The sequence below is a fragment of the Amblyomma maculatum genome, chromosome 9, assembly GCF_055883805.1.
Source record: "Amblyomma maculatum isolate TAMU_Amacu chromosome 9, ASM5588380v1, whole genome shotgun sequence".
In the NCBI taxonomy this organism is placed as follows: domain Eukaryota; kingdom Metazoa; phylum Arthropoda; class Arachnida; order Ixodida; family Ixodidae; genus Amblyomma; species Amblyomma maculatum.
In genome coordinates, this window is record NC_139352.1 from 42,552,325 (window position 1) to 42,574,948 (window position 22,624).

General features: G+C 42.9%; 1 protein-coding gene across 1 annotated transcript in view; it reads left to right on the plus strand.

The window, feature by feature from the left end:
* The window catches only part of LOC146178935 (ATP-binding cassette sub-family C member 4-like), a 70,336-nt gene that overhangs the window by 41,288 nt on the left and 6,424 nt on the right, over positions 1 to 22,624 (plus strand). The window contains exons 15-24 of the mRNA XM_084578667.1: positions 199 to 366; positions 3,262 to 3,443; positions 3,736 to 3,811; positions 5,652 to 5,868; positions 7,691 to 8,001; positions 13,795 to 14,127; positions 15,328 to 15,429; positions 16,924 to 17,091; positions 18,706 to 18,864; positions 20,570 to 20,736. Of these exons, the coding sequence (XP_084434793.1) occupies positions 199 to 366; positions 3,262 to 3,443; positions 3,736 to 3,811; positions 5,652 to 5,868; positions 7,691 to 8,001; positions 13,795 to 14,127; positions 15,328 to 15,429; positions 16,924 to 17,091; positions 18,706 to 18,864; positions 20,570 to 20,736 (1,883 nt within the window). The remainder of the gene's footprint in view (positions 1 to 198; positions 367 to 3,261; positions 3,444 to 3,735; positions 3,812 to 5,651; positions 5,869 to 7,690; positions 8,002 to 13,794; positions 14,128 to 15,327; positions 15,430 to 16,923; positions 17,092 to 18,705; positions 18,865 to 20,569; positions 20,737 to 22,624) is intronic.

Consider the following 22,624-nt stretch of genomic DNA (forward strand, 5'->3'; position numbering starts at 1 on the left):
GTATCCAGGGTTAATTATTACCAGGATTAATTTCGGAGTCTGGATACACTTTGCGAATTTACTTTCTGGTTCACAACATTTTGATGGCCGGTTGCTAACGCTTGCGAAACTTAGTCTATGGATAGCTGATTCCATATATTTTTTTTTTCAATTCCCGAGCATCATTGGAGTAATTGATTCGATTTGAAATATTCCCAGGGTAGCAACCTGAGCGGTGGTCAAAAGCAGCGCATCAGCATCGCCAGGGCCGTGTACAGTCGCAGTGATGTGTACCTACTGGATGACCCTCTCAGTGGCCTCGATGCCATTGTTGCTCGACGACTCTTCAAGGCCATCATCGGTAAAGATGGCCTGCTGAAAGACAAGGTTATTTGCTTATATAGGCGGTCGGATTTTTCGTAGTGCTTTTTGAAGATTCAAAGGAAAACGCGCAGCTCTTGTATTCTTTAGTAACAAACTTAATTTCCCACACTAGAGTCCTGCATGGCGCCGCCTTCGCTTCTGTCTGTAATGATTGTAAAGATTGCATGTATATCTATGTCGTTTTTAAGTCATTGCGATAACACAATGCATAACGCCATTCTTAACGCTGTTCAGTAGCAATATATTTTGACGTGTTCGAGAAACTAAACCTGCATGCTATATTTTGGCTTACTATTCTACTTAAAATATCATCGATATATGCGTGCGAAATTATTTTTGGCTCCTCAGTTGCATGAACTGGTTTGATGGACCGGATCTTGGGACAGGAATTGTGGACAATGTCCGCACCAACTGCCAATAAAGGAAAGCAATTACCGCCCCTGGGCTTCGATTCCACGCCAGAATGAGCAGATCAGCTTCCCTGGTCCAGACTCGAGAGCATTATACTTTCGCTGCAGTCGATTCCGCCTCGTGTAAAACTGCAACAACTATCTCGCGCGTTGACGTAAACATTATCATTTTCGTCAAGCTGCTAATGCAATATACTGTAGCGCTGCGCAGCGAACATGGTCGTTTTCATAAAGACCCATCGGCTCCGCTCTTTTATTTAACCTATGTAAAACGCCACACGCATAACGCAATCTAGTCGAATGCTACTGAGGTTTGATAGAATAGCGTCGGACGAATCCACCAAGTTACGTGGTACAACTCGCAATACTTTCGCATTATTGTACCTAAGCAGATTTATATAAAGCCCTGAAATTTTTATTGCACTGTAGTTTGCGAGAGCAAATGCCAAATTTAAGTGTTAGGAACTCCTCTGCTTTTTCGCCTTTATTTTTCCGCGCGTGAGAGCGTATAACTTGCGAATGTAAGGATTTCCTGCTTATTTTAAAATCTAATGATATAAACCAGGTTTGAGAACTGGCTACCTTAACTGGAGCATTTTAGACTAGTTAACACTGAGGCCGGCTTCCTTAAAATGACGCAGAGTTGAACATTGCTATGAGGAAAAAAAGCAGCGTGATGTGCGCTTCATTGCCCTAAACTATTCCAAAACTATATATGGACGTTTCATGGTTTTCTTCTCACTCGTGGAGAAAGGCGTTAGCGTCTTCGCTGCACAGATTTATTGATTAATTTTTCTATGCGCTTCATTAACTTCTGAGAACATTACCACATGCGGACCGGTTACTTTTTAAAAGACTTTACTTAATGCAGGTACTACTGCAGCAAGAGTTCGTTTGTTTTCTTTTTTAAATGCAGCGCTCTTTTCTTTTTTTGGTCAGCAGTCGACCAGATAATTTTCGAGTAATCTCATGGAGCGAATTGTCTTGAGTCAGCTGCGGAAGACGTGCAGGCCTTCTTTAACAAATTTTATTGACATGCTCCCAAATGAACCTCCTTTCCTTCTGTTTTTGATGTTGTCACTGCGGTTTTGAAAATTTTCCGGGCCTTTCTAAGAACCGTGCTAAGAACGCAACGCTGATCGTTTTGGCTTGGATTTTGATACCACCAATTGACTTTTCTTTGTTCCCTGCCAGAAATTCGTTAAAGCAAACAATTTTCTTTTAAATTATTCACAGCAATCAATCAGCTGACCGTCACCGCTTTGAGGCAGTACCCAAACAGGAGGAGAACAAAACATTTTTATTTATTTAGTCAGAGAGGAGGACGCTCAGTCTAGGGTGCCGTTGGCCGCGGCTGCAGTAACAGCGCGGCGAGCCAGCCATTGCTGGCGCTCCGGGAAGGGGTCCTACAGGGCGGTCTCCCAATCTTCCATGCAGGGGTGGGGGAGTGGACTTAGAAAAGGGGTAGAAGGGGGTGCCAAGTTACCCAAAACGGATATTTGTCGTTCACTCAAACTTTGTAAGAGCTTTGAATGGTGCCAAGACCGGCAGCTATAAATTAAAATAAAATCAGACTTTGTCCCAGAACGACTTTAAATAAAAATACTAATTTTTGATATCTCGTAAACTGCAGATTTCTCGAATTTTATCAAACCTCACAGTATAAGTGCTGTTGGCGCTAATATTTTGCCACACTGTTCAAAATTTCGATTAAGGCCTTCACGTGTCAAATGCAGGAGTTCAGCAAAAGCCTTCCGTCACCCGCAATCCTTCTTTTCCCGGTTTTCTTACAAAATATTCAGAACAAAATCCTGCTTTGTTTGCTTGACAAATGTTACCATCTGGTCATTCAAATGAAAAAGCTGTAGAAGTGGCTCACGTAGCGGTATTTATGAAATCAGATATTAGCTGCACTGGACAAAAAAACTTTATTCGACCACCTATCTTTGCCATTGGCGCTACTGTCCTAATGAGTAGTAGGGTTAGCTTTCATCGCAGATTTTCAAGCTGCTTATTTTATAATCGTTCTTTCGAGGCTATTCTGGTACTCGTTTATTTCCACATCACTCTTGGCCTGGTTCAACGCAATCATTCGAGCATAGATTTTCGTCCTGTGTAATTCTATCCTTGTGTTTCTTCAATAAGTTAGGTTCACTCTAACTAGGCCAAATGGTAACCATGTTATAGATTTCCGTATCCGAAATTCATTTTTGAAGTTAAGAGTGCGAAATTTAGATACTAAACCTCTTCGATTTTCTAAATTATTCTCATATTTTTGCTGTAATATCCTTTCAATCGGGTCAAAGTGTGTGTTTTTTTTATTAAAACCCGAAGCATATATCGTAGGAAACGTAAGCGTAAGGCCAAAATTTCAAATTCGTGTTGGTACATTGTCTTTTTGCATGCGTTTCACCATCCTATTAATATTTGTAAGACCGAGAAAATGACAAAGCATTGATTTCCAGGATGACATAATGTTTTTTTCCAGACACGAATTATGGTCTGCAACCAAGGCCACTATTTGCATCACATGGACAAGGTTTTGTTTGTAGATGGAAAGTGCGTTAAGGTGTACAATAAGCTGGAAGACTTGATTCAAGACCAGGACTCACCGCGACACTTCCATGAAGCACTTTATCGGCGTTCCTCTCACGGTCTCGGCAATGCAGAGTAAGCAAATGGACTATGCATTGGGGTAAATTCTAAAGCAGTGGACCAGACTTAAAATGTAAGGTCATTTTTGGACATGACAAATTATCGTTTATCGTCTTTAATATCTTATATTATCTCAATATAATATATTATCATCTTAAGCAGAGTAATGTCAGCAGGGGCTAATACCAATGGCAGCTGCCCCTTAACTGTTGGTGGCAGCTTTTTTCGGTACGGTGTTCCGACAATAGTTTTCTTTGTTCTTACCTGTATAATAATAACTTATTCGGAGACTTAACCACTCTTTTAGGTCTTCTCTCGAGAAACTCGATGCAAATAACACCATTGGTCGCCTAACTCATCATGAACTCGGAGAATCGAAGAGGGTGAGTAGTCCCAAACGTGCGACACCAATTCATGCGGCTCATAGCAGTAGAGATTACGTCTACCTTCCCACAACTGTAAGTTAACCTATATTACCCTCCTCCCCCCCCCCCCCCCAAAAAAAAAAAGAAATAGAGTTTTATACATGATTTGTATGCGCATGCATATCTGCAGAGTTTCCATAAAGATGGTGGCTCATATGTTGCCGCTTCAGGCAGCCTCGGAGAGATCAGTGACACTTTCATCGTCAGCAATGCGCGGTTTGATTCATATGTCGTTTCGGAACTGTCTTTTGTGCGCAGCTCCCCAGACTTCTAGTTTAAACTGCACACTGCATTTTTGTGGGAATTTGCGCTATGTGGCAGCCTGGCAGATCCCACGAGGTTCCGCGATACGTACAAATGGTCTATTGATTTCATAAGTACTGTATCAGAGAATTCATCTATTGCGGCTTTCCAGAAAAATACACAGAGATCGCAATACCATTGCACACAGTTTTATGCTCCACCGGAATGTACTCACTAATTGCTAACGAGTTCTGGGGTGTTGTTAGCTTTTCATCCCATAGGACGACCTCATGTGTGCACTTTGAAATTACTAAATTAGATTGATATTTTTAGAAGCGTTCATCTCTGCCGTCGAAATAAGCATGAACATATGTTCCTTGGGTCACGAAGTACAGTTTGTGTTTAGAAACGTTCACTATGGGGGAAATTTAACCTGAGCCTTTAAGGGTATGATGCGATAGCATAGGTTACCAGTCCACGTATAAAGACCGCTCTGACCAAGCCGTATAAACGTGACAGCATCGACTAGGGGTAACTTGAATGCAAGGGTCCTGACAGCCTGGTTCTGATATCAACTTTCCACATGAAGGGAGTGGCCCAAGGTGACAGCTCATGCCAAACGTGGTCAGGGAAACCTACGTCCAGTTAGTGGTCGGACATGTCAGCTGCCAGCTATTATCTACCAGTGCCATGCTCCCGATTTTTCCTTCACAGTTCCAACGTATGATTTTCTGTCAACGGGGCCTTTAACGCTACCGCGTTAGAAGACAATGTTCAGTCACTTAAACACTACAAACTGTATTGTGAAACAACCCTAGGCTGTCGAAGTTGTGAGGAGTCGAAAACTATGGCATCCTCCATAGTTTAATATGCCTTAGGATTTGAACTGAACTTATAAACAAGGGCAATAACTTACAATGCTCATATTGCCTGGCTGCTCATTGTGAGCCCTTTTAAAGCACAACTTAAAAGCTTGGATTTCTGATTTTTGATGTGTTAGCAAAGCGTATGAGAGCGCTCCTTGCAAATGAAGGATTCATAAGTTTCAAAGTGGACACTCATTTATTACTTTTTGCAAATATATCTGGTTGCGTGCTGGACTTTGTTGAGCACATAATCCGGTTAGTTTTTGAAAATGAAAGCACCTAAATTTGCAAGACGAACTTCTGTGCTATCCAGTTGCTATACAACAACTGCCAGTAAGACTCAAGTGCATTACAGTGACTTTTGAAATTTCACTTACCTACGGCCATTAAAGCAATCTGATTATACGAATTTAAAGAAATTACTTTAGAAGATTCAGAGGTAGGAAAGAGAAAGTGGCTTTTAGTCTGATAAGCCTTCCCTACGGTTATAACTTCTCCTTGTGCTTAAATTAAGTTTCGCACAGCAAGAAGCTACGAAAGAAAAGTGCTTTCGAATCACTCAAGTAGGATTTCGTCTACATCGCAATAAAGTAAACTATGCATTCCTTTCCATATTTCTATATTTTAAAGGTAATAACAAACATTGGCTGGTGCCCATGTCTGAATACGTTATTTGTGTATTCTCTTAGACGGCATGGCAGCTGATGAGCACCCTGCTCCGGTTGTGCGGGTGGCCAGCACCGGCAGGGGTGCTCGCATTCCTGGCGTCTGCGTGCGCTTTCGCGTTGCAGCAGCTGTGGATCAAACGCTGGACAGATGAAACGACTAGGCGTGAAGAAGCAGCAAGTGTCCATGCACCGCAGCAGCCGTGGGTCTCGGTCCTGGTTGGCCTCTGCATGATGGACGGTATATTGTTCTTTAGAATTTTGATGCTCGCTGCATGCTGCCATTTCTAATTGTCAAAATGCTTTACAGAAGTACTTGCTACAAAGCAGCATAAATAACAAAATGTTCATGCATAAATGCCTCAGATGAATGTCATATCTTTTTCTGAGCGTTCGAGCTAGATTTAAGCGGAAGCTAAGCATAAAATATTGCAGGCCAGCGGAAGAAACCACTTGCACATTGCTGGCGGCGACCTTGCGCAGCGCAAACAAGTTTTAGCCGAAATCATTTTTTTTGCTTCATATCTGGCGTGTACAGTAATTGTGGACAAACCGTGTGGCAGAGCGTGTGCTTACAAATTGACTGTTATTAAAAAAGCACTCTCGCGACTGGCTTTCGGACATGCGCCGAACGAATGCATCAGCCACTCTGGTTCACGGCCAAGTGCACGATACTATCGTCTTATTTGTTTTTAACGACTTATATCAATTACACTGAGAACATGATATATTTGCATGATAAATGTTTTATGAAATGCCATGAAAGACATCTCAAGAATACAGAGTAAGAGTGCAAAAGATGGGAGCTAAGACATCACACTTCACCAAGAGAATGCACATCGGAGTTCATGGTCAGTCTATTCATACAGTTCTCTCGGTGAACACTCATTTTGCAGAAAGAAGGTTTTGTTGAAACAAGTGATTCGCAGTGCTGATGCATCAGTCTAGGTTTTCGTAAGCTATGTAGTGTAATTAGAAAAGAGCCTATCAAGAGATCAATCAATATATTGTGTTGCGCGGATGTATGAAATGGAATGTGAAATCAAGAATTCTTTCTTCAAGCTCTGTTCTAAGGCATCCCAGAACAGAACGGCATCATTAAAATTGGTGAAGCAATGTATTTGATATTCCTGAAGCTATTAGCCGATCACGCCTCGTCAAAACTGCAACACGCCCTTGCTCTACGTATTTAAGATCGTTATCTTCATGAAGTTCTAATTACAACAGAATCTCGCGATGTGAAGGGAAAATCATCGCCTTGATGAAGTTACATCAGCGTCGTTCGGTTTTAGATAGTTAAACACGCCAAACACATACGTCAAACGAGCGAATGTGGGCGAGGTCTGCGAGATGAGTGTCAACCGACACCACCAGGAGGCATGCGTCAGACCACGTAGGGTTTTCTCATTCCCGCACATAAGAAGACCTAGTTCTACCTTCAATTTTCTTTTCAAATTAGAATTAGTCAGCTGCGGCCGTGGTTCAACATCCACGTTACAGCTGTAGGCCGATATATTGACGGTAGTTTCTTCACTGGCGTGAGCCAGTGTCGCGAATAGCTATACGATTTGCAGGCTGTGCAAGGAGCGTTTTGCATATCTGAGGACGACTATCAAGCTTTATACATGTGAATGAGAACAGCTGTCGCAAATTGTACGATCTTGTTCATCTGTATGCTGTCACGAAAGACCAATGTGTTTCAACAAATAGTAATCATGTTTTCTACACAGAGAAGACGGCTATCAAAAAATTTACAAACATTTATTAATGTTCATATCTAAGAAAGGCAGCAGAATATAAAGCCACGAACGTTCTGTGATATATTGAGCAAAGAGAGGCAACAGGGCCTGTGCATGTCCCTCTCTATGTCTGTAGACGCTCATGAACCCTCAGGGTCGGTTGAATACGTCGCCCACAACTGCAGTATTCATTCCGGTGCACATCAGTGCATTAAACTAAGTCCCAAATTTTTAAAAGCCTTCAGACGTTCTGTTTATCGTTGAATGCCAGCATCGTAAATGTGGCCGACTGTCATCCTCGCTGCGTGCCCCCTATGTTCGCAGTTACTTTCCGCATCGTGGGAAGTGTGTTGCTGGCACTCTCGGCGTACGGAATTTCACGGTCGCTACACAACGACATGCTGCGCCACGTATTGAAGAGTCCTGTGTCCTTCTTCCAAGAATCACCCAGGGGACGCATACTGAACCGCTTCTCCACTGACATGGAGTACGTGGATGCAAGGTGCTTCTTAGGCGGCAAGCAGACCGTTCAGAACACGCTTGTCACGCTCGCCAAGGTTGTCGTCGTTGGCGTGGAGTCACACTTGATTGTGGCTATCACGCTTGTTATAGCGGCCGGAATTGGATATGCTATGGTGAGCCTGCGGTTCCTTTTTTTGGACTCTGTCGGAGGAAAATTATATTCGAAGAAGTTTTGAATTGAATCAGAGGCTGATCACAAAGGGCAGCTGGAAGTGAAGTTCGACTCTGTCACCACATACACAGTTAACTGAAGACAGGGGTATTATGCCCTAGAAAATTAAAACCAATATGTCGATTTAACTTTGATTTAACTCTGTGAACAGCAAACTGCAATGCCATGAAGAGATTGTTCTGATTGCTGATTCTCAGACAGGGCTACCCTTGTATTTATTCCAAAAATAGAAATAACAGTGCGCACGTGAACACAGACGTCAAAAATAACATTTGAGTGACGACGAAAAACCTCGTCTTTTTTCGCCACTAACAAAATGACCTATTACTGCCGATGGGAAAATGAGTAGTAAATAATCATTCAATCGATTGGCACCTAGAAAAAAGGTTAATTTTGTTCTCCTTTGTGTCGCTAAAGCGGCTTTTGAAGGATAAACATTTGACTGCAAGGAGACTAAGCAAATGCACTGAGGGACGGTCACACGTTATAGCTTGGGAGAAAAATTTGACTTGTTTTGTACGTGATGGTTTACTTAATTAGTCTAAAGATAAGCAGATTGTTCAACTTTGTGGTTGTACACTACAGAGAGTGCTACTTTGGGACAAGTCGAAGAACACGGAACAGACCGCGAAGATGTGGCAGGTACTTACAGTAACGCTCTTCTATGAACTGAAGTTGATTTAAGTAAATGAATTGTCAAAACTTGAACAGATGCAAGCGTTTATTTTTTAAAAGGCAGTGAGGTCGGCCGAGTCGTAAAATGTTCAGATGCTACTATCCCCTAGGGAAGGTGACGAGAAGAATGTTGGTAACTATAGGTGTTGATGTGGGGGAGAAAACGTATGAAAATGTTCACACGCACGGTAACTTACATTACAAGCGCGATTTGATTACCGTGTGTGCCTAAAAAAAGCAAAGAGACCTCTTGGAGGGATCGCCTGGTATCTGTGCAAGAAATAAAGTGCTAAATTTGGTAAACAATAAGGTTTGATATTTGGCTGCTGCAGTTCACTGTAGCCTGGAAGTTTTAATCAGGGTAGTTCTCCTGGTGGTCCAACAAGTCTAAAACAACACTCCTGACATGAGCTCGTGCATGTGCAATGATTCGCTGTTTAAACTGCTTTGGAATTTAATGTTTTAAAAGAATAAGAAACCTGTCGTTATACTAATAACGCCTCTGATGAACTCTAGGCCAGTCCTTCGACGCAAGCTTCCAGTAAGCAATATACCTAAAATTTTATGAACTGCCTATTTACGGTAAAGCGGTACTTGAATATTTCGGAATAGTTCATTACCGGCCTTTCTTGATTAACGCGAAAGCCTTTCTTGGCTGATGAGTGGTGTAGAAAGGGAGTACCGTTCAAAGAAAATGTGTCACTCTGCCAAGCACGGAAACGCTTACGGCATGGTTATTTTAGTTCAACATGCTATTTATTACATTGAAACTACGCCACACTTATTGCCTGAGCAGCTCAGATGATTTTCTTCAAGAAGCTATCAAAAATTGTGCTTTTATATGAATTTTGCATTTGTTGCTTGAGGTAATGGACTTTGCCAATCGACTGGAAATTTACACGCTTCGTGCCTATCTATAAAAGTCGACTGAGGAACTTGGTAGAAAATTATTAGCAAGTTTCTTTAACAACCACAGCTTGCAAGGCAAGGGAGCATGTAATTTACAGTTACATCATTTGCAGCTTGTCAAATATAACTTATTCATCCCCGTTCAGTGCGGATTTCCCCGAGATATGTCCTGCCCTACACTCTCCTCGCTGAGTGTACACGTGATCTGGCTATTGCTATCGTATTGGGAAAGTTATTGATTGTATTTTCCTGGACTTCTCGAAGTCATTTGATGCTTTTGCATATGATCATCGTGTTTCAAAATTACATGGCTACAATATGAAACAAATGGTCATCTCGTGGATTTCTGAGCACGTATCCTTACGACAGCAGTGTGTAGTTGTTGGTAATTGCTTCTATAATTACATTCTTGTCATGTCTGGCGTCGACCAGTGCTCCGTTCTTGGCCAGCCTCTTTTTTGTGTTGTAAATACTTGATATTAATGCTTAGGTTACTTCGTTCAAAATGTTTGCAGATGACTGTGTGATTTACACAGTTAAACATAAATTATTTAATGTCCAAATTTGGCAAAATTACTGGGATAAGATAGCCATGTGGTGTGCTAATTTGGGCATGGCTTTGAATTTGAAAAATGCCTACACACCACATTTTCAGGATGCGTTTCTACCCGTCTCATACACTGCCAATCATGTGTCCATGAACAACGAGCAGAATTATAAATACTTAGACGCTTATCTTACTGCTGACCGTAGGTGGTCAAGGCATGTTAACTAGATCATGAAGGAAGCTGCTGGCATCTTAGGTGGTTAAGAACACATTTTAACCATTTTTCTAAGCTCCTCAAAAAACAGCTGTCATTACTCGCGCCCGCCAAGTAATCACATATGTATACCATACACACAAGAGCTTATAGATAAACTGGAAAAAATTGAAATAGGGCTCTCCATTTTGTACTTGGAAATTATAACAGGGCAATTAGTATATCAGAAGGCAAAAACAATCTTAAGTGTCATGTACTAAAACCTCGAAAAGGAAATCTGACATTAAAATATTTGCATAGCATTTCGTTTTCCAAGACTGGTATAGACAGAACAAAATACCTGAGACCTACATTTTATGCTTGGAACCAAAGGTAAGAAAATTTAAAACATGTATTTCTTTATAACGAGAACATACTCAGCTATTCGTCTTTTCTGACCTTTCCTGAAGGGAATGCTTTGCCACCACATGTTGCTAATGTACCAAATGAAGCCTTTTCTTTCAGGCGTTAATTTCATGATTTATTTTGCGAACGCTTAAGTGTGCCCCATGTTCTAATGCCTACCGTTGAAACAAGTAACGAATAAATGATAAATAAATAAATTAAGAATACATTTAGCAATTTTCTTTTCTAGTGTAAAGATGCCGAAAGGCGGTGACGGCAAGGACATGACACAGAGAAAAGAAGACAAAAATGAACAAACATTAAACAAACGTATCCCAGACTATAGGTTATGGCGGGCAACGAAAACGTTTCGAAATCTACGCAAGTAAAATTGAAAACAAAATAGAGAATGATTGTCCCGTTCGACAGTCACGTTACGTCGTCTAGCGAGGTTGGCACAAAATGTCACAGCACAGTAGTCTCGTGCGGCAGGGAGCAGCAAATGAGCCTCCAGCCTCAAGTTATTTTAAATATAAAGCAAAAACATCTGTCTGCAAGAGCAAAAGCGTAAAGAAACAAATATTCAGCAATGATAGGCAGAAATAAAAAAAATGCTTTCGCATTACTGCACATAAGCATATTTATGCGTACCCGTGGAACAGAGAAATAGAGAAAAGCTCTCGCATTCCCAGGTGTTAAAAAGCCTGCAAGGCAAAGAGTATTTCGTCTAAGTGTGTCACACTTTATTCTCTCGCAATGTATTTAGCCTTTTTATATCACACCCGAAATTCAGGCACTTGATATGCCACTTTTTTTACATAAATGCATCGTCAATTAAATATACCACTCGAGTGTTCAAAACATAACGCCGCACGGCGTGCTGAGTCTGTTTACTATGACGTTATTATGCAAAATAAGTAAAGTCGAACATAGGAAGGGCACGTGATGAATCCCGAATTTCAATATTAAGAGCTGTGAACGTTACTCTGAATTAAAAAGCAGTTTCCTATAATACATACGCTGCGCTGCATGCATAACTAAGGTAATGTTCTTAGCACACAATTGCGTTTAAATGATAAGTGATCAGATGAGGGCTCACACTTCAGGGCTAACGTTATGAAATAAACGACAGGAAAAACATCCGCAAGGATGTCGGGGTACATAGGAATAATGGTCAGCAGATGATTTGCAGTTCGTGGTAGTAATGCAGTCTCCACTTGCCCCCACCTCACCCCGATGGGGAGTTTGCGCTTCGTCCTTCGTGTACCTCCCTCTCCTCCGTCTGCTAGAGAATTATGTCTCTAACCTACGGAGGACAGAAAGGAGCTACGACAAGCAAAAGAGGAACGAGAATGGCATACATGAGAAGATCGTTAACGGCTGAACCCATTAGCCGTCTTAATGCCAGCGCGTGACGGTTTCTAACTTGACGAAAAGCGACGCTATCTGTATTCCGCGACATGACGATAAGTTTTTGAAAATTATAAGAACGATTGGGGCTGAGGAGGCGACCACTTGTAGAGGTAGCTGTGAGAGGCGTGGGAGCTACAGTCTGAGCCTGCTATTTCTTGAATGGGGTGGTGTTAACGTAGCGGTAATGTAGGGCAGGACATAGCAGTATCGGCCACTGGATAGGCTAGTTAGGCTCAAACGCAAGCTTTCCATAATGCGGCTATAAGGCCAGGCCCTGTTTTTGGCTTCATACTGGAGCACAGCTTGCGCGAGGCACATCGTGTCCAGTTTTGTTTTCCTGCAACAGCAATTTTAAAGTAAAAGTAATTAATTAGTGTTCATGTTAGAGACATATTCAGATCACGTTTTCCGGATCAGGGCTTTCTGGAGAGCGGCTGTCGGTGATTTTTTTCACGCGCACCAGACAGTTGTGCAAGATGGACGTATAGAATGGTGCAAAATGGCTCGCTGCTCGCGTACTGCTACAGTCTACATGCCAGTAGAATGTAATCTCAAAAGGATAAGCCCATTCAGAACGGAAAGTCAAGGCCTCGTCGCTAATGCATTTTAGTAAATGCTCAATGTTGCTGGTTGTATGTGCGTGTTTCTTCACCGGTACTCATTCATTCTAAGCTGGAATTTGTTTTTCGATATTTTTGTTAGCAGTGTCCTCCACGAGTCTGTATCCATAACTTGCGCGAGAAAGCCCTTTGGTGGTTTTGAATAACGCGGACGCTATAGCGGTTAGGTACAACGTAGCGTTGGCACGTACTATTGTAAGTCTCGCATAATATGCTATCTAACGTGTTCATAGAATGGCGTACCACTTCTAGAATCCACTTCGTCTATACCGCAAAGTATACTCAGGTCGTTGGAAGTGGGCGGCAATGAACGTCAAAGTTGCTGGAACAGATGGAGCCTCTCGAGTCATCCACGCCAGCAACTCTCTAGTCTCGACTGTTGGTTGTACGGTCCCATTTGACGGCCAATGCAATGATCCCGCTAGTCACTCAGTGGACTCCGCACTTGAGCGATAGATTTTGCGGGGTCGTTCTCACGTATTTAGTTTTTTGTGCTGAGTAAAAATACAGATGTCGCCAGTTCTGGAGTACACGCACTCTCGTAGTGGTCGTCTTCAATAGCATGCACAGTGGCTTCTTTGTCAAATGGAAACACTACTATTTTGTGCAATTAGGACACACAATAAAGGGATATTTAGGAACCAACTCAAAGGTACCAGAAGGAATAGAAGGCCAGTCAGCCACTGTGCAATTTTATTGCTGTGTTTGAAACTTAAGATTGGTAATGTTTATGCTGTACCATCTGCATGGTTACATAGCTTTTAGTTCAAGTTCGAATACTATGAAAAATTTGTACTAGCAGCTACCACTGTTTCACGCATTGGAATTTGCTGGCGATAACAGCCACATCATTATTGCGCCAGGACAGCAGCCGACATCATAAATGAAAACATTTAGTGTCAGTATATCCTCATTAGCAGCAGAACACGACTAATAGGTTGCTTGTGGGCTTCTCTTTACTTTTACACGCAGAACCTGGTGATAAAAGCAGCTCACAGCGCTCGATACTTCGAGAGCCTGGCAATGTCGCGACTGCTGCAACTGGCTGCCGAAACAGTGGACACTCTCAGCAGTGTTAGGACGTACGGCGTAGTCGATCGACTACGGCGACTCTTCTGCCACCTTGCGGACGACACGATGCGAGGCTACATGTGCTTCTGCACAACGTACCGTTTTATGCGCATGCTGACTGCTACCTCTGGTTTCTTGGTGGTTATATGCACGCTGTTGGCCAACACCGTATTTACCCAGCCAGAAGGTCCTGATCCTAGCAGCCTGGGCCTGACCCTGAGTGCGGCTTCTTCAGTAAGCAATTCTTTTTTTTTAGCATAGCGCTTGGTGCATTAATCTGCGTAAATGTTCAGTAAATGAGAGGCTCAAATTTCCCGACTATTGTGCTTTAAGTTCGGTATAAAACCGGTTGTATTATCTGCGGTCCTTTTTATCTGGTCTTGTTTTTAAACAAATACTACTAACGTCCGCTGGTACTTGTGCTTGCTTTTTGAAAGCTACTGGTACAATATGCCGCATACCAGAGAAACAAGCTCTGCAAATGTAGCCCTGTGTAGCTTAAGAGAGCTTGGCTATAGGCCAGTTGGTGTGACATTGCAAGATAAAACTATGCAAACAACAGGTCGGAGGCAAGAAAACAACACAGTCCGTCCGGTCGTCTTGACGGTGTTATTTTACGGTATCCCTGTGCACTGTTGTGCGAACACGAAACGGCAGCATAAACAATCACAACACCATGCTGCATATTTTCTGCTCGTAGTATTTTATTATATACATACTACAGGCACGTTGGAAATGTTCTATGCGATGTGTAGTAAAATTCAAACTCGTTAATTTGCTTTTTTATTCTTTTCATTCCTTGGAGGCTTCAATGACAAGGATAACTTGACCGGCTACAAGCTTGCGATTCGCAGCATAACAGAAATGCTTTTTTTCGTTTCAATACATGAGAACACTCACTGCTTAGTGGGCAATTGGTGAAATGTAAGCTGTAGCGAATAACATGTTCGTGTTCTGGCCCGAAATGAGACTTTTTCAGAAGCTGCGTAATCAGGTGAGAAAACCCGATTCCGCGGGTCACGACCTGCACATTTATGCCAGATAACGCTCACGGACCAGGCACTGCTCTCGGAGGTGGAGAGTTTGGAGCTAGTGAGAGACTCGATTTGAAGAAGACAACGCAGTCGACTATGGATACCCAAAAATAATATATGACAGTGGTCTTCGCACGTCGAAATATCTTGGCCCTTCTTCACTCTTCTCTACTGCGACTGCTGATAGCGGAGCGCGACTACGAGAAAAAATGGCTTTGCTCTAAATGTTCTGTGAACAGTAACAATGATGGAAAATGGCAGATGCGAAAGTCCCACTAGGATGTCACTTGCAATTAGGCATGTAGAAGGAATAGAGGTATAAAGTATAAGTTTTAATCTCCTAATTTGCACACTGTGTTTGCGTTTTTATGACATGAACCACGTTTTTGTAATGATGCAGGTTCCCCTCTCTCTCATGTCGTTGTGCGTAACGCTGTTTGCTCTGCTCCAAATGGGCGTTTCCTTCGAGCGGTGTGTGGAATACGCAGAACTTCCTCCAGAGGTAAGTTAGCAATCCTAAAAGAAAGAAAAATTGCCCTTATATGACACGAACAAAAACGAATCATTATCTCAAACTCAATAATAACTCTGTATTTATCGTGTTCAGCAACAAAATGAAAGCATCCTTTTCGCCCGTAATGTGCCTGTCTGATGTAGAGCCCGTTGTACTGCGCACTTGACCAAAAGCGCCGTTCGCGGTCGGTCACGTTATGTCAGTTTGGTTGCGCTAGCCGAGATGCTATATCCTCGACTCTGCGGCGCGCGTCAGCTGTTTTTCCGGGCATGCGCAGAACAAACGCCTCGTAATGTAGGCGCTCCTACTTTATGGCGCGGTCGATGGCTGTGAGCTCCAGGGAGTAAGGGGGTAATCCTACATATTTTTTTGGAGCTTGCGGCATTCTTCCCTTACAAGCCGAGAGGGGCACATGCAAGAGAATAAAACTCGCACTGGTCGACAAATGTGTAAATAAAGCGAACACAGCAGTCATAAATTGCTCACCTGCTGGGAGACCGCTGAACTGCCTTATGCCCTCCCATGTACCTGGTATTCGCTGCCGGCCTCTGAAACCGGTCTTTTGGTATCGTAGAAGCAAGGGTGCTGCCTAATCGCCTTCTACAAGCGGCCTACAGCACTATCCAATATAAATAACGCATTTGAAGTGGTCGCACTACTCATAAAGGCATTAGCTATACTGCCCTGCACGATGCATTGTGGGTAGAAGTGGTCATCGATGCAAGAGTGGAGCAGGAGCCACCTTTCCGGCGGTACCCTCTGGGCTTGCTGGAGCTGCGGTTACGTTGGGCTCTGCAGTGCTTTAAACTATAAAACGTTTTTAGCATGGCTGGTGCCTTATTGCTGTCCGGCTGCCGCACCAGCCAGCGAGAGGAGGAGAGGGCACACTGTGGCATTCATTCTTGTCCGGGTATATGGTCTATAAAGGACCTTCGCGGCCAGAAAAAAATAAGTAAATAAAAGAAATATATAAGCATGAAATATTGCTGTGAGAAGCTGCCATAATAACTGAAGAAAAAACTCCATGCGATTTTCTGTATTGATTTCTTGTCTCTCTATATATAGTCAAAGAACGTTTCCTCCACAACGCATGTGTTGGCGGTAACTCAAGACTAATTTGCAAATGAATCAGCTACCTGAGGAGATTGTAAAAAAAGTTCGACGTCCCTCTTTTTCGTTTTTTTTTTGTTCAGGTATCTATTTCCACATCTCATGATATGTCTGATCTCCAATTTATTCAATTGAATTTAATGCTGCTTCGGGTGGTAGTTTATGCTAGCTGAACTGAATGAAAATTACTGTCATGTCTGTTTTTGTTTAGTTTGTGTCTTCCTTTGTACTGCATTTTTTTATTCATATGTGCACGGATCCGCTTGGGCTAAGAGTTATGAAGCAGTGAAACAATGTATCTGAGGGAGAAAAACATTCCTCCGCATTATTCTTCGCATCCGTGGAACTCATAATAAGGATTCTTTCATCCAGGCAGATACTCCAGTAGCCGGCATCCAAACTTCATCGTTTGCGAAGTACCTCCTAAATTGGCCCAGTGAAGGAAAGGTACAATTCGAGAACTACTGCGCTTCCTACAGGCCTGGTGTCCTGCCCAACGTCTTGAACGACATTACGTTCACCATCAGGCCGGCAGAAAAGGTATGTTTATACTTGGAGATATCAGCTGATGTACTGCATGTTTGTAAAAAGAAAGCGAATAAAACCAAATGTGCCCAAGCGCCATATAGCAAAAGTATGAAGAATTACTTCCACGGGCGAAGGTGAACACTTCACCAGTAAGCAACGCAAGAAAAACGCGTTACGACATACTGAGTACAAGTCTTTCTTTCCCGATAACTCGCTATTGGATCGCCGCGGAAAACTGCTGTTTCTTTTACTGAATATTATTCTTCTATATATGTTCACACAAACACAAATTAGGAAGGAATTTGAATACTGCAACACTTCAGGGCATTCAGCAGGTAATTACTGGGGTCGTAACGCCTTTGGGGCTTCTTTCATACGTTTCTAATTCGCGCCCCCTTTGAAGCTTTATGCCTGCATTACCTTAAGGGGCTGCTTGTCATCGTACGCTGCGCAGCGTGCCCATGAGCTACTTTTCGCATTCTAAAACATATTGAACACAAAGACTCTTTTCCCGAAAGATGATTGAGACCTAATCAGCGAAGGCACCTGCTCAGTGTGATTATTTTAAATGAAATCGCAGTGGGCGCTTCTTAACCAAAATATGGAAATGAAAGTTAGTATTCGTAATTTTGTGTTTATTGCGCCATTCAATATTGGCGCCGAATATCGACAAACTCGCCTTTTTACTCCTACACATTATTCTGGCAATAAAGGAAATAAAACGTCAAATAAATGTGTGCCAGCTGGAATCTATTTTAAGGATCTTGACGTAATCATGATTACCGAATCACGAAATAAGCGTCGTCTTCGCGACTACAGATAAAAAACTTGTAAGATTGTTTTCATTGAGGGTATTGCATGACAGTTGCATGAGGTACCATTTCGGCAAATCGATTAACGGCATCCGCCTTATACAATTTAAGGCGTGAACAATCACTGTTTTATGCTTTCTAAATAAGAGATGTTTTCTTTGTAAGTTTTCCGACGCTCAAGCATGTTGACGCGCCGCTACTAACCAAGCATGATTAATCGTATAACGACAAAAATGCCATAAAAACACTAGGTTGTGTCAACCTGCTACGTTATATATATGATTTCCTGCTACGGACGGTACGGGCAGATAACAGCGTAACCTTTAACTGACATGACGATGACTATACGTCATTTCTGCTGTTTCCTGAGGTGTTCAGAATTGTTTCTCGCTCTCATACTGCCTCTCAAATCAAGATATAATTATCGCTGTTTGTTATAGGCGGGAGATTTGAAGCTCAGCAGCACTCAAAGAATGTTTTTCGCTTCGTTAGTTAGCGGACTAAGCCTTCACGTCAACCCTTTTTCCTTCTGCCTTCTTTTTAGTCAGATCGAATTGCTGAAGCTGTCGGCTCGATAGGCGTGAAAACAATCTGAGCTTTGTGAGGGAACCCCTTAGTTGGGTTATCAGATATTAACACCTAGCGTTAAGCTCGCACTGCACCGTCACGTACAATAAAATGTGAAGAGCACCCTCGACAAGAAATGGCTGGCTCAAGCCTTCAGATACTATCCATACGCAACGACACTTGTGAAGTATGCTGTATTTACAGGTCGTTGCAGCAGCTTGATATCAGGAACTGTGCTTACTCACAGGTCGGAGTCGTGGGTCGTACAGGCGCGGGCAAGTCCTCGATCGTGTTGGCTCTTCTGCGCATGCTCAAGCCCTCCGAGGGACTCATTCTCGTTGACGGTATCGATATTTCCACAGTGTCCCTCCACAAACTACGAAGCAGTATCACCGTCATACCACAGGTAACTACTCAAAACATGTGGGCTCAAAAAGGATTCATGCAAATCCCATTTTTTTTTAATTGCGTTATGCTGTGAAGTATATTTAAGGTTGTTACTCGTAGCTTTTTTCTTATCTTACATACAATGCGGCAAGAAAAAGCCACGTATCTATTTCTGCATATTTTACCGCATTTATTTTACACGGCAAAAAGTATGCAGTATCACTAACGCCCGAATCGTAAATTACACAACAAATAAAGACTTGCTAAGGCTGTCAGCCCAGAATATGTGTGTGCCGCTCCTAAATCTAGCGCACCCAATCTTGACGCTTTGCACGAGCTAGCAATTTAGCCAGGCCGCTTTCTATGAAAGTTAAAGGAGACAAACAGCAAAACATAAGGAGCAGCTGGCTGTTGAAGTTGAGAACTGAAAATGCTGGCAAAAATATGATCGGGACCTATGCTCGCTTTTGGTAATATTCTTCCTTTCAAACCAAATACCTGCACTTACACTAAATCTTTTTGTGCTTACTCCTAATACATCAATCGGCTGTGAATTCTACCGAAAAAAAACTAGGACTGAAAAATATACACCTCTGCGCACGTATGGCTCCGCTAATAGCTCCGAAAGGTGAACAAATATTGTGCGACTTTCATTGTGGGCTGAGTATGGGTCCACCGCCCCGCGGCGGATCCGCGGTTAAAGTGCTCAGATGGTTCCTTCGAGGCGGCGACTCATATACTTCGATAGACTAGAAAGTCAATGCGCCAGCGTACTGAATAATATTAGTGCAGTATAAGGAAGTAGTTGAAATGTTTGGATTACTTCCCTGTGGTGTTCCTCAGAGGCTATGTTATTTAAGGACGTTTCCAACCAATAAAAAAAAAGCAATATACGTCATTCGGGCACAACATTTGGCTTATTTGTGTTATCAATGCAACAATTATCAAGGCTAGTTATGTTTATGGACCTGGCATGGTAGAGTAACGATTTATCTTGCGGAAGTATTCGCGATACTGGTCCACAAGAGTTCATTTAGTGAATAAGCAGCGCACAATCACTTTAACAAAAGCACCAAACTTTTAGTCTGCCTGTCAGATTGCCGTCATACTGCAGCCGCCAGCGCTTATTGACAGCAAGTGCCAACTGCTCTACCCTAATAATATTTTTGCCACTGCTTATAGAAACTCCCGAATACTCAGAGCACCCGTCTCTCCAGAGCAGCGCTGGCTCTTCTCGCAGTGAGCGTCTGCGTTATACTATTCACCCTTGACGCAGGACGTCACTTTTCTTGTCAATCACGGAGAGACGCATTTATTAGCTCGGTTGAGGGCACCTGGCTCTTGTAAGTCGCTCAGAAACATGTTATTATCTAACCTCCGGTTTATGCCGTGCCTGTTATATATTTAGGTTCTATAACCAGCACTGCTTCACGCCGAATGATTCGGTGTTCAAAACAGACGCGACATCCGCTGTTCGGGGGCATCTGTCACGCTTGAGGCGTCTCGTTAGCTTTTCATTTGCCACAAAATCTACCATCTTTGAAGTAACCATCATAACAGTACGAATTTCATATCTTTTAGAACATTATTTTGTTTACACTTTTTTGTACACTTCTTGAATACAATTACTATTGACGTTGTTCTTGTTCTATTCCCGAGCTGTGCGCATGAATTCTGCCAACATTCAAGTAACTTGAATTTTTACTCAACTGGGAATTTTCAAGGACCCGTGCCTGGTCAAGGGCACTTTGCGGATGAATCTGGACCCCACAAACTCTCATTCAGACGAGGAAATTTGGCGGGCCTTGGAGCGCGCGCATCTTCTCAAAGTCGTCTCTGGTTACGGCAGAGGTCTCCTGCTAGAAACAGCTGATGGAGGCACGAACTTCAGGTAAATATAGTGCACAAATACACCTAGCGCATTAATCACAGCATTAAAATATGCCTTTCTTGTAATGAAGTCTCAGTGAAAAGTAACATGATGTTCACATATTCTGTTCAAAACGCCACCCACATTGAACGTCATGGTATGGTGCGCTCATTTTTTCCATTTTGCTGATATTGGCCTACCTAGAGATAACTATACGGTACCTCAGTGAAAACAAATTAAGGTGATAAAAATCTAAAACACTTATTTGCGGTTCAAAACATTGATTATTGGTTTATCTGCGGCGGATGCATTTTTAGACACGCAGAAACAGAAAACACCACCTCGCTTCCTATCACCTTTGGCATATGCACGGCACTGCCCGCAAGCGTAATTTTTGTAGCGAAAGCTACAGTATATAGGCTAGTAGAAGCTAGTTTCGCTGTGTTTATCATAGGCCACAACTGCGCATTTATTGTAACCATGGCAACCGGCTACGCCATTCGACAGGTGTTCTGCCGTTGCGCCGACTCGTGACGACACGTGCCTTGTTTTGTAACCTCACTGCGCATGCGCAAAATACTCGGTAGCCCGCTTCGCTGCAACGAATCTCCTTCAACGCGTCTCACACCGCATGATCACCTGACTAACCGCACAGTTTAACATATTAGCCGGAGCGAGTGCGCTAGCTGGTCAGATGCGCAATGGATGTAGAAGCAGGCGGTTAGCACCCGTACAATTCGCGGCATCTGCGGTGACTGTTGGAAGCTGTGGCGGACGACCCGCAAATCATTGCTTTGCGTGGGGATGCCTGAAATCACACAAATTCAATCCGAAAAGCTAATAATGCATCCGAGACGCCGGGAGAATTGGCAGAACGTTCGCCAAACGGGGACGTGAAGACGCGGAGCGACAGAGACGTCAAGCCGAGCTTTCGCTACGTATGTCCTTGCCTAGGTGAGCTAAGGCACTGCTGAATGTTTTGGATGGTGAGGCCAATCTCGTTAGAACTGGCGGAACAAAGGCGTAAAACACACTTATGGCTACCGCGTCGTATTCTCTGCAGATAAGTATTCTGAAGCTTTCTCATGTTTTCGTTTTTCTTTTAAGAGCGTTAGCTCTTACTCATCACGTTTCTCAATTTCTTATCTTCTGCTACCACCTCCTCTCGGAGTGAAATTTTCTAAATGGGACGAATTCTAGATAGCGGCCCCCCTTTTAAATCAATATTTTAACCCAATCGGTGATTTATTGGCAATGACATTAGTATACCCAATTGGTGATTGATTGGTGATGTCACCAATATATTCAGGATGGCCACCTTTTGATGACGTCACCCCTAAGTTGAAAATGATGGCCCCCATAGCAAATTATTACCAACAAAATTGGTGATCGATTGGTGGCATTATTGATATGTCCAACTTGTGACTGTTTGGTGACATCCCTTATAAATCCAAGATGTCGACCGATAATGACAATTAACTGATGTCATGATTATTCAATCCAAAACGGTTGGCCCGCCGGAGAGGCAAAGTGGTTAGGTCGCTCAACTACTGTACCCAAAGATAAGTATCGAATCTCGGCCTCGACGGCCGCTTTTCGACGGTGGCGAACAGCAAGGCACCCTTGTTCTGTGCGATGTCGGTGCAAGATAAAGAACGCCAGGTGGTCGAAAGTTTTGGCGCCCTCCACAGCAGCATTTTTCATAGTCGCTTTGGTAGGTTAGACCCCACAAACCAACCCAAAATGGCAACCGAGTTCGGCCACCACGCGATTATCATGTCATAATCCAAATTCCAACATGGTGGCTACATTCGAGTGTCAATGATGACGTCACAGTCGAATATGGCCAATAAAAAGTGGAACTACGTTACTATTACAACAGGGGATGAAATGGCGTCATAGTTTCGGT